This window comes from Drosophila navojoa, chromosome 3, assembly GCF_054131105.1.
Source record: "Drosophila navojoa isolate 15081-1374.11 chromosome 3, UAZ_NAV_1.0, whole genome shotgun sequence".
Classification (NCBI taxonomy): Eukaryota; Metazoa; Arthropoda; class Insecta; order Diptera; family Drosophilidae; genus Drosophila; species Drosophila navojoa.
Window position 1 is genome coordinate 5903108 of NC_142891.1, and position 12822 is coordinate 5915929.

Genomic DNA, 12822 nt, shown 5'->3' on the forward strand with positions numbered 1-12822 from the left:
ATATTAATGTAAGTAGAGCTGTTTCAGTTGGAGATGATAATTCAAGATATATTAATACTATACTCAAACAATCTTGAATCACTTTCAAATTTGTTTTTAGGCAAAGGCAAAGAACCCAAATGTGAAATGTGAGATATTTTTGGTCTTGACTTTATATTTATTATAATAACTAATGATTCTACAATGTAGTCACGAACAATAATTGAAAATTCTAATACATTGATGTTAAATTTCGTCCACCTGAATCCCGAAACTCGTAATAAAATCAACTATTGGAGATCTTATTATTTATTTCTTAATGTTTCTTATTTATCCCGAAATTCGTAATAAAAACAATTATTGGAGATCTTATTATTTATTTTTATTTATTTCTTAATGTTTCTTATTTATTCTGTATTATTATATATTTAAATTGATGAGTTTCCATTATTTATTATTATTATTTTTTTTTATATATATTATTTCATTATTAATTACTCATTATTCATTGCTTGCTCTACTATGTCCAACAATTTATACAATTCGCCTGTCCTTTCGAATTTGGTTAGGGTATTCGCAAATATTAAAATGCCGGTCATGGGATGCGAATATTTCGGTTGATTGATTTGTTGCTCGCTTGTCTCTCTGTATGTCTGTCTGTCCAACACCTTGACCAAGCGACGCTTCTCTTCGATTCTCACATCAGTCTTGTCGGGCACAGCCGCCTCCGCCGTCGTCAACGCCCACTGGCTAAAGTCTCACCTAGTTTTTGGTTTTGCGAATTTCGTTAATGTTGCGGATTATCGAATTCGACATCGAATTCGAGTGTTTACCCAAATGCCAACCATCGTTGATCGCTGTTTCGGGTACGTGTTTAGCTATTGTTATTATGATTATAGTTGTTATGATCATTAATTTCATTGATTGCGTGTTTTATTGCACGTCCTCTTTTGACTGCTTTTTCCATTTTATTATTATTATTTTTTTTTTTATTTTATTTTTTTTTTTTTTTGGGAATTTCTGCATGAAAAAATTTTTGTTTACTGCGTGATACGCATTGCGTATGTTAACAAATTTTGTTTCGTTTAGCGTAACTAATTTTTTTTGCTTTTCTTTATTTTTGTGCACTATATGGATTGGTTAGATCATTTTCGGTACAGTGTAACTTATATATATAATAGAACATATCAGAACAATATTATGTACTATTTTAGTTAGGCTATTTACAAGTAAAACTGTAATATTTGTAAATCCCATGTTAAAATACGCTGTAGAAAAGATATAATAGGAAATCCAACAGAAATATTCACGCTTCAATGGTTGTTTTCTTATAGATATCCCTATGACTGTACTTCTGTAAGTCGAAGATATGCTCCATCCATGTGATATAAATTTATTATATACAATTTCTCTGCCCAAAATAATATTAATTAAATCAAGTAGAAATTGAAAAAACTTTCAGTTAGCATTAATTTAAATCAGCTCACAGCCTAAACCGGTTGCTGCATGCACATGTGCTTGGGCATACATACAAATATAAGTATATACTATATACTACTATCTACTAATTATACACTTGCATATTTGCAGTTGTCTAATGTACACGATTTGCGGTTAACGGCACAACTCCGCCTCTTCTCACTCCTCCCCTTTTCCCTTCTCTCTTTCCCAGAGCTCGATCTCTATTGTGACACTTTCTTACCTAGTATGCTAGAGTAGAGTATAGAGTATAGAGTATAGAGTATTTGTTAGAGTATAGAGTATAGAGTATAGAGTATAGAGTATAGAGTATAGAGTATAGAGTATAGAGTATAGAGTATAGAGTATAGAGTATAGAGTATAGAGTATAGAGTATAGAGTATAGAGTATAGAGTATAGAGTATAGAGTATAGAGTATAGAGTATAGAGTATAGAGTATAGAGTATAGAGTATAGAGTATAGAGTATAGAGTATAGAGTATAGAGTATAGAGTATAGAGTATAGAGTATAGAGTATAGAGTATAGAGTATAGAGTATAGCGTCTCGAGTATCGCGTTATAGTATGAAGAGTATAGGTCTAGGTCTCGGTCTCGGTCGTATGGCAGTTTCGTCTGGAGCAGTATAGCGTCTAGCGTTAGTAGAGTATAGAGTATAGAGTATAGAGTATAGAGTATAGAGATAGAGAGAGAGAAAGAAAGACAATTTAGGGTATATAGTAGTCCATCATGTTCAACTCCAATATATTTCTAATATCTTGTTGCTGTTGTTGTTATCGATGGCTCTTCTCGCATCTGCCGATTGCAATTTGTTTGTTATTGTTATTGTCTAGAGGCATTGTGCAGCAACTAATTGTATGGGCGATGCGATTGCAAGCAATCTGCGCAGTTGTAATAATCATGGCCCAAGTGATTCCCTGTATACAGACACACGCACACATACATACATACATACATACATATATGCATGCATATGTGTATAGCTAATCTGACCTGCCTCGACTATGTTAATCAATGATCACTTTGATCGACACATTCGACAATTGGGCGCCGCATTAAATGATTCGATTTGAATTTAATCAAAAATATCAAGAATCAATTACAACAATTGCAACAATAACAATGGCCGCAATAACAATAACAATTAGTGTCTGATCGCGTCGCATGTGGCGGCTATTTGCACACATTTCTTGCTGTCCATTAATTAATGTTAGTTTACTTATTGCTTCTCTTTTTTTTTTTTTTGCATTGTGCACTTTTTGCTTATCAAAAAATGCAATCAAAACGTGCAGCCAAAAGGGCAATAAACAATTCCAACTGTAATAATTTTTCCTAATACTCTTAAAAGGGAGCATATAAATAATGTTTTCTATTTTGTTTGTTACGATTGTAAATAAATAAATCATAAGTATTTATTCATAAGGGTAACGTGATAAGACTACTATTTTATTAATATTGTCTGTCAAATAAAATACATATAAATTTAAAAAATTCACCAAGCTATACGAAATTTGTTAGTTATTAAAAAAAAAAAAATAATAATAATAATAAAAAAAATTCTTTGACGTAAGTGAAGTTTGAAGCCGGATTCGAACCGGAGCTAACTTGTTCGTCAGGCTTATGCCTTGCCCTCACGCCAACGTGCTTTAAACTGCATTGAACGAAATGTGGATCATGTGGATAGTATTGCTTTTTATCATCCACAAAAGCCACACATTTAAATTGCTAATGAGTGAAGAGAGGAGACGACAGCGTTACGCATAACGGAAGGATTGCATAGCGAATATGAAGCTGATGAAGATGAATGAAAGCTTAGCTTTCTGGCTGAAGCTTTGCCTGCAAGCAAAATAGAAGAAGAGAAAGAGACAGAGCTATATATAAAAATGTATAGAGTCAAAGCGTCACACAATCAGAGCTTAAAAGACTAAATTGTCAATTACAAATAAAAGTAAATAATTATTTAATTAAATTCATTATTTAATTATATTTTTTAAATAAATAACTTAAGTAAAGAGTATTCGATTGTCGGCCTTGTCGATCAAACATTTTGTTGTTTAAACCACATTTTTTATTAGACTTTTTTTATTTGTTTCTAATTAGTTTCTTTTAATTAAGTTTAATTGAATTCGGCTGGTTTTGCTTTGTTGTTGTAAGTGTTTCCCATTGTTTACTTTTGTTTGACTTTTTATATACATACACATATACATATGTATGTATATATATAAATTTTTTTTAAGCGCCGCCGCCGGCAACAACGACTTCTAAGCACAATCAGTGCCCACGCCTAGGAACAAAAGCAAAATAGAAGAAAGAAATAAATACATAAATACTTGGCCCAGTTCATTGACTTTGCCACGCATTTGAGGGGCGATATTTGACTTTGAGTGGACATCGATTGAAATGCGCGCGCAACAATTGTCAGATAAAACGAAATCTATATACACACACGTATCTACATATATACACATAAACATATATGTATATGTTGTCAAGGTCGTTGGCGTGGCTGATAATACGCTGAAACAAGAGGAAGAGCAAAGCAAACGCTGATAAGAGCAGCAGCAGCAACAGAAGAGCGCCATTCTAAATTGATTTTCTTATATATAGAAGAATCGAGCAACGAGTCCAAAGAGTGCACTCACATATTTCCATATACATATAGATATATGTACATATATGCTAGATATTCTTAGTATCGTCAATCGACTTGATATTATTTGCGCATTTTTGTTGATTCGTAGTTTTCATTCAATAAAGAATTTCATTCAAAAATCACGAGACGTAGAAAGTAGAATAAGTAAATTTGTTGCTCTAGTTTTATGGTGCCTGGAATCGTTTGATTGACATGCATAAACATAGCTATATATGTATATATTCATGTCTGTATATATTTGATTTCCGAAAGTTTTCTTGTGAATCATTCAATTTCGCGTCAATTTTTGGCTTTGTATAAATAGGTTTTTTCGAGAAAGCCATTTAAGATGTAGAATATGACTTAGTTCCGATACTATTTTCAGAATTATGGTACATAATTCTATCGAAACTAGATAGATAAGGAAATACCACATAACCTGAAATAAGAATTCATGAATCAAATATATTTTCAAAAACTTTGCGACCTATTTGTTTGTGATTCTTAGGAAATATGTATGTGAAGTATATTTATACTTTATCACAAGACATTACCATTATTATTATTTTTTTTCTATCTTCACACTCAATATATTGTAAAATATAACATATACTATATGGGTATACTACACTTTAAACACCATTATTATTATTTTTTTTCTATCTTCACACTCAATATATTGTAAAATATAACATATACTATATGGGTATACTACACTATAAACACAGGAAGTGTGATACATAAATATTAATTACATTCTCCACTTAAGCTCTCTTGAAAAATTCCATTTGATAACCACTTGTCAAATGACATTGGTATCAATTATATTAGATTAAACCACTCTACTTATCAAATACCTCAGAGTTCTTAAGTTCTTAAATTACGCTCATACTATCAAATTATATGTGTATGTATATATATGATTGGTTTTATTAAGGGCAAACTTTTTGGCACATATTCTTCAAATTTCTGCTTATAAACTTTGTTAAAGTCACCTTCTTCTTCTTCTTCCTCTTCTTCTACTACTACTTCAATTTGGCCTAATGATGTTTGGTCCGACACCATTAATCAGCGCTGTCATTCATAATTTTTCATTCGATTATTTTTTGCTGGGGTTTTTTCCTCTCTTTGTAGCTGGTGTTTGGCGGATGTGCCTTGGCATATTTTGCGGATATATGTACATATATACAATAGATTGCGTTCAATGTTATCGATAAAGTTTTGGCATAAAACATTTGATTGCATAATGCTCCGAATATGATGCAATCAATCAATAGAAATTATGAAACCAATGACTGTACAGTTTATAGTGATTCAATGAAGTATTGATCTAGATATATACATATTCAATTTATTTATTTATTTTTGTATCTCTTTTGATTTTACAGATATCGACATTAAGGGATCTGTATAGAAACATGGCCTCTTCACCAAACCAAGCCGCACCTCCAGTTTTATGGCGCGCTCGTCGCAAGATTGGTAAGTTATAGTGCCTAAATTAATTGGAGTTGCTGAACTAGTTCCCAGAGCGGAACTAGTTTAAACTGTACTAAATTTATTAAGCATAAGCTTATAAGTTTCCATGAGTTGAAGTTGGAATTGTGGGGGCGAAGTTTAATTACAAACCTGTAATTAATTATTGAACCAGTTCTATTTTCGGAACTATTTTAGAGTGTTTTATGTTGGTTATATATTAAAGTTATTTTAAAGTTTTAATAAACTTAACTAAGACCCGATACTAGTTCTTATTACAGAACTAGTACTGGCTTTTGAACTAGTTTAAAGTTATTCAAGTACTTAATAAGTTCTTTGCTCTAGCTAGATTACAGTTGTAGTTGAGCTAGTTCAAAATTCAAGACAGTCCCTCGTAAGTTTTTGTCTGAACTTCTTTTTTTTGTAAACTGTCCCAAAGACAGTTTGTAGCTAAAAGTTCAAAGTTCACAAAAGAAGTTCATTCCGCCATGTTTTTGCTGTTCTTTGATTTGCAGCATGGTTAAATGTTCAATTTGCCAGCGTTGTCTCAATTCAAGCTGCGTAGACATCAGCTCAGAACGTGTCGCAAATGGCGCCTGTTGCTTTTTGCCTTTTTATACCCTGTATCAGAGCGGAGGTAGGAAGTTTTCTATTTGTATGCGACATGAAAGGAAAATATAAATTATACAAAATAATTTAAATATACTTGAAATAAATATAGCACTGAAATGAAAATCATATTTTAGAAATATATAATTTATGATATGTGCTAAAAATACTCTGTATTTATATACTCTATATGGCATGATCTTATAATTCTCTAATTTCTTTACATTTCTGCAATGTTGTATATATGTATACTCGTTGTGTAATCCCATTAAGCAATCAAAAACTTATTTATAGGGTATCTGATAGTCGCGTATGCACTAGTTTAGCTGCGCTCTTGGTTATTTTCGCAGTCATTAGCGTTTGTCAGATAAAATATTAATGAGCACTCACTGAATTTTAAATGTCGCTCAGTTGCAAAAACGTCGGGATAAACTTGGCTGCCAGATAATGGGCTTTGATTTAGTGGGGAAACACCCCACTTAAGTGGCTACAAAAAGAATAAAGGCAAGAAGTGTTGCTTACTTTGTAAAGCTGCAACAGAATTGGCAATAAACTCTTTGTAGCATTTAGCACCATCGAAAGCCTTTAAGTTCTTTGATGGGATAAAATGCTAAACGATTTTTGTTGACATCGATTCTCCATTCAATCTATTGACATACGAATGTAGAAAGCTAATTTTTGGCTTTCAATGGGAATGCGACTATTTACGAATTATTTATTTACTAATACTATTTGAATATGGGAATATTATGTCTTTTTTTCCCTAACTGCCCTTAAGTTATACTACAAATTGGGCACTTATTATGATCCACTATAATTTCTGTAATACTACTAATATGACAGCTACTACAGTTATGACTACTCTTACTCCTAGGGAACAAACTAATGTTACTATTACTATTACTACTATTTACTGCAAGTTTCTTCTACTACTTACTATTACTTTGAGCATCTGCTAACACTAGGTTCTACTATTTGCCACTACTTTTAGATTCTGCCACGTTTTACAACTACTTCTAGCTTCTGCTACTATTTACTATTACTAGAATTTACTACTATTTACTGCTACTTCTACTATTTACTAGCTTTTGCTACTATTTATATTGCTAACATTTACAACTACTTATACTATTTGCTACTATTTACTACTACTTGAATTTACTACTATTTACTACTACTTAAATTTACTACTATTTCCTACTACTTCTAGTTGATACTATTTACTACTATTGTTATTATACTACTACGTTTGATACAATTACTTTTAGCGTCTCATACTATTTACTACTACAACCTTTTTCTGTTGTTAATTACTACTACTACTAGTTTCTCTAGCACTATCATCTACTACTATTGACTATAGCTTCCACTAGTATTTACTACTACTTTTAAGTACAACTAGTTTCTACTGTTATCTACTAATACCAGACTCTACTACCAATTACTACTGCCTCTACTACTATCTGCGACTATTACCTCGTTCTACTACATTCTACTACTTTTCCTACTACCTTCCACTGCTTCTATTTCAACCAATTTTAACGCTTAACCAACTTTGACCCTTCCTTTATTACTAATGCTACTATTTTTACTACTACAACTAGCTGTCCTAAAATTTTGTACGACTATCTACTTGGTATTATTTCAGATTTACAATGTGAAACCTCTTTGGTTACATTAAAATTTCCCTCTCAGCCCACTCATGAATAACCAAGTTTGTTCAAATAATAACAAAAGTTGCCTCTTCTTGCACAATACGGCATTATAATTGAAATCTGAATAGGTTTGGCAATAGCAACGCCGGCTTGCCACAAAATGTGGTCAAAAATTATTCGTTAGCTTAGTTGCAGCGCTTGACTGCATTTCCAATTTCCCAATTGGATGCCAATTGGACAGACAGATAGGCAGACAGACAGACATCTGTGTGGCTGGGCGTAAAATGTGGCCAAAAGAGCCAAAACCATGGAAATTTTGCCAATCAATGGCAATTCGAGATGAGCCAAAACATTTAAGCCCGGCCAAGAGCTGAAGACCACAAATGCGTGTGTAAACACAGAGTCAAGTGATTTATTGGCGGAACTATGAGCGGCAGAGCGTAAGGGTAAGAAGAGAGGGTCATGCGGGGCTGGGGGGTTGGGTGTGAGACACTCAAAACTTGTGCGCGCAACAATCACATAAAGTTTTAATTAATTTCCAACAAGCGAACAGAACTAAACGCAGCTAAAGGCCAACTTTATGCGAAATTTATGGCTAAGGGCCAGGGGGGGATGTAGTGAAGCGCGGCTCAAGTGGATGAAAGCATGAGGCACGCTTTGTCAACATAGTTTGTCAGCAGCGGAAGCGCTGCTGTCACGTTTCAGACGGTTGCCAGCATTTCCGTTTCCGACTCACGCACACAAACCAAAACACTCTCACATACACAAAGAGACAAACAAAGCTTGAGTGAGACCAGGCCATATAAATGTAGCCGGCAAATTGGCATTGAGCAAAAAAAAAAAAAAAAAAAAAAAAAAAAAAAAAACTTAAGTGGCATCCACAGCAAAAATAAGTAAATACTATACTCATTGCGATTTGCACTCGACCAGAACTCCACTCAATGCCCGCATATCGTAAGCTTGCAAAAGCTCATTTTGCTATTGCAAACACAAAGCTAACGCAAAGCTTGCAACAGCTGGTTGTCGCTTTTGAGTGTTTTTTGTTTACAGTTTGCGCTCAAACTCAAAGCCGGTTTCGGCTGCGCTCGTTATAGCTGTCTTTGTTGCGCTTGCATACATACATACATATACAAATTTCTTGATGTTATTTTCCATGCCAAAACTGTTCTTGTTGTCTGGCTGGCTGGCTGGCTGGCTTACTAACGGTGCATTCGTGCGCTTTGAGTCATATTCAAGCCTTGCCTTTGTGCGGCAAAAAAAAATTAATAAAAAAAAACAAACATAAATTAACAAGAATTAGAGGTATGGCAGAAACAGCTGCTCAGCAGTAATCGTTGCATTGATAACAGCCTTTTAGGCATTTTTTAGGCATTCCTTTAAATAAGTTAAATACATACTGGCATAACTTGCACTTGCTTGAATTTCAAATTTTAATTTTCAATACACATACATATTTTCTTTAATATCTTTGATCAAAATTCGTTGAGTATCTTTCAACAACCTGTTGCGTCTAGTCAGTGCCCACTGTGACTCCAAAAAGCTGCCAGATTGCAGACAGGCAGACAAAATGTGCTTATTTTCGATTTACGACTTATTGGCCTCTCTCTATCTGCAGTCACAGAGCGGCAATCAATTACGGCCATGGTCATATTAGCACCAACAGCAACAACAACAAAAGCAATTGCCCATTTCCCAGGTCACCAACACACAGAGGCAGAGAGTGAGAGCGAAATATTGAAACTGATAAGAAATCTGGCAACACCAAAGCAAAATTAACGCTATCAACTGTTAAATGTGAATGTGAATGTGAATGTGAATGTGAATGCGAATGCAATTGAAAAGGCGAGTAAAAACTACAAAAGACAACAAACAACACACATACATACACTTATGTATATGGCGTGCTATTAAGTAGGAAGAGCGCACGCGATAGAGACTAAGAGAGCGCGGCCAGCTGAAATTCATTAATTGCTCGCCTCAACAATGTAAATAATACGCAAAGTCAAAAGCGAACAAAATCAAGTGCTCAATGTTCTTTGAGCGTTTTGCTTTGTTTATTTTAGGCGAATTCGCCGCGCAGCGCAGTCGTCGTCGCCGCCGCCGTTCGCTGCGATTGTGACTGGTCCCGCAATTTTGAGCACAACTCGTTTTTAGTATCTCACAGATATTCGACGTGTTTGGTTGGCGCGACTGCAAAAGCGGCCCGAGAAAAGTGATTTGAAATAAAAGAATAAATTAAATAAAGAAAGAAAATTAAATAAAAACATAACAATTTTAACAATTTAACAAATCGAAAATTGTAAATGATTCAAATTCTTTTCGGGCAGAGTTTTGTAGAAAAAACATCGAATTCATTGTGTAAAGTAAATGCAAGATGCGCGCGTCGTTTTTTTTGTCCGTTTTTCGTTTCGTTCTTCGCTAAAGCAAATCTAAAATAAATAACAAAAAAAGAAACACTAAAACGTAAGCGATCAACGGTCGCGTGCTCATTCTGCTTCTTTCGTTTTGGCAAGTGTGCGTGCCCGCGTGTGTTAGTGTGTGTAAAGAGGTGTGAAAATATCTACAAATCTATCTATCTTCGCGGCTGCGTGTAATCAAATAATAGGCGCAAAATTATGCACAAGAAGAAAAAGAAATATTCGGCAAGCCGCTAAGAATAAATGCAAATAGCGAATAGAGTGTGAGCAAGTGTAAAAAATTACAAAAAAAAAAAAAATAAATAAAGAAAGGAATTAAGAAAAAAAATTAGTGTCCAAAGCGGAATGCAATTGTGAGTTTGAGCTGAAAATTGGAGTGCAGCGAGTCGAGAAAAAAGCTCGACTCTGTGCGCTCTTCTACTTCGCTTTGCCACAGCTGATCAGCAGCTGCCAGTTAAATTCGCCGTCTGCTCATCATCCTCGCACAGTGTTGCCAGTTAGTTCGTTTTTTCCCTCTTAATTATTATCTCTTGACTTATTTATTACATTTATAAGAATGAAAAAAAGAACGGCACAATTTAACTCGATTGCACGCAATATTATTTAATGCATCTCATATATACGTTTTTAATATCTGCTGCCGATTTTACGACGTTACTGCCTTTGTTTTCACACACGGAGCATTATAAATTGTTATTATTTATGTTTGTTTATGGTGCGGCGCAGAACATAATTTTTGTATGAAGTGCGTCGTTTTTTAAAGGTTTTCTTGTATGCACAGAGCGTGAGCGACGGAAAGAGGAAGAGCGAGAGAATGAGGTAGAGATAGAGAACGCAAGGTTGACACACTGAGTGGAAGAGAGCCAGTTTGAGGGCAAGAGAGTGCGCAACGAACAAACGATAAGCTGTCCGAGCAGAAGCAGCAGCAGCAGCCAACGCACAGACAGCTTCTGCTCCCCACACTGCTCTCCTTGGCTCAACACTTCCGCCCACCAAAAAGCTTGCAGACAGGTGTGCGGGGTCGTTCGCAGTTCAGTTGTCGCATTGTTGTCTCAATTGTTGTTGCTCTTTTAACCAGTGCGCTCCTCTCTCTCTCTCTCTCTCTCTCTCTCACACATACCCGCAAACTTAAGTTGCTGTAGTTTAAGCTCGTATGAATGTGTGTGTGTGCGTGCTTAGTCTTTTACATGCTTGTAACGGAAATGATTTTGTCGTAGTTTTGTGTGCGCTCCCTTTGCAAGCTTCTCTTCTTAATGTTAAGTTTTCTTTTTTAAATTTCCGCTTTGTGTACTTCCTTCTGCTAAAGCTAGAGTGAGAAAGACAGCTTCTGTGAGCACATATTAAAGTTGTATATGAGTGAATTTTAAAATGCGGTATATAATACAATTTAGTTAAAATGTCCTAATCATTGTGAGTATTATATATTATATAAACAAACACATTAGCTAAAAGTAGTAAAATTACATTATTTAAATAGTACTTTGTTTGTTACTTGAAATTCACACCTATTCGCCGTCTGGGACTGAGCCCCAATTAGTCTCCCTCCGTGGTTGTTCTATCTCTCATTTTTGTTTATGATTGTCATTATCACTAGGAATTACCATTGTTATCCAGCTAAATCTAGACATTACTCACACAGTATGCCCTATCAGTATTTATACAAAACCAAATATAATTCTCTAGATGCTGATAACGTTGGTTATTTTCCCCTTTTAGCATTGGCATACGCCACGCGTCTTGCTATCAGTTTAGAAAACCATTTTTCCATAATTTAATGCCGTCACTTGGCCAAAATAGTTTTTGGACCGGGTCAAGCACTGTTAAATGCATGTATATAAGAAATACAAATGAATTTTATTTTATTTATTAAATATTACAATCAACTTTTGAGAGACAGATTTTTAGAGCAATGATCATCAAATTTTGTGTCTTTGTTTTTAAGATTTGAAAGATTTTGTATCTATCTTTCAAATAAACTTTTATGTCTAGAAGATTTTGAAAAATTTCACCTTGAATAGAAGAAAATAGAGCTACGAACTCTCTTCTTCTTTTTTCACTCTTCATCTGCTTTGTAACTAGCTTCAATTTCGAACTGCCTTGACTACATTGAGGCCACAAACCCGAGCGTGCCTTAACCATTTATGAGACTGACAGCTGGGGAAATAGAGGGGGATGGGAAGGGGACAGCAAGCCACACAATACAAAAGATATTGCAAAAGATCGAAGCGAGTTGATTGCTTGGCAACTTACATATATGGTAATTACAGCTGGATTATTATTGTGCGCCTTAAACAGAAGGTGCTACGTGAGATAACAGCGGCTCGTGGTTAAAGGGGGAGCCGTCTGCAGGGGGGGGCCTATGGTAGAGATGGAACAGCGAGGTATGCCTCCTGTCTTTCGAGTGGTTTTTTACAACTTGTTTGCCTCGTTTATGTGGGTTAACAGTTCTTGAGTGAATTCCAAATGGAAACCATCAAACAGCCCAACCCCCCTCTCTCTTTCTCTCTGTCTCTCTCTCTCTCTCTCTCTCTCTCTCTATGTTGCTGTCTCATTCTCTCTCGCTCAACTTTTGTTTAATTTAT

At 34.8% G+C, this 12822-nt stretch overlaps 1 protein-coding gene across 8 annotated transcripts in view; it reads left to right on the forward strand.

Moving 5' to 3' along the window:
- The window catches only part of Pde11 (Phosphodiesterase 11), a 94147-nt gene that overhangs the window by 34893 nt on the left and 46432 nt on the right, over window positions 1–12822 (forward strand). For 4 of the 8 annotated variants that reach the window (XM_089258065.1, XM_089258063.1, XM_089258068.1 and 1 more), the window contains one exon: window positions 5475–5565. In XM_089258065.1, the coding sequence (XP_089114191.1) occupies window positions 5505–5565 (61 nt within the window). In that variant the 5' untranslated portion in view covers window positions 5475–5504. Of the gene's footprint in view, window positions 1–5474; window positions 5566–9322; window positions 10594–12822 lie in introns of those variants that run through there. The other 4 variants (XM_089258062.1, XM_030383857.2, XM_089258067.1 and 1 more) reach the window with 2 other exon arrangements.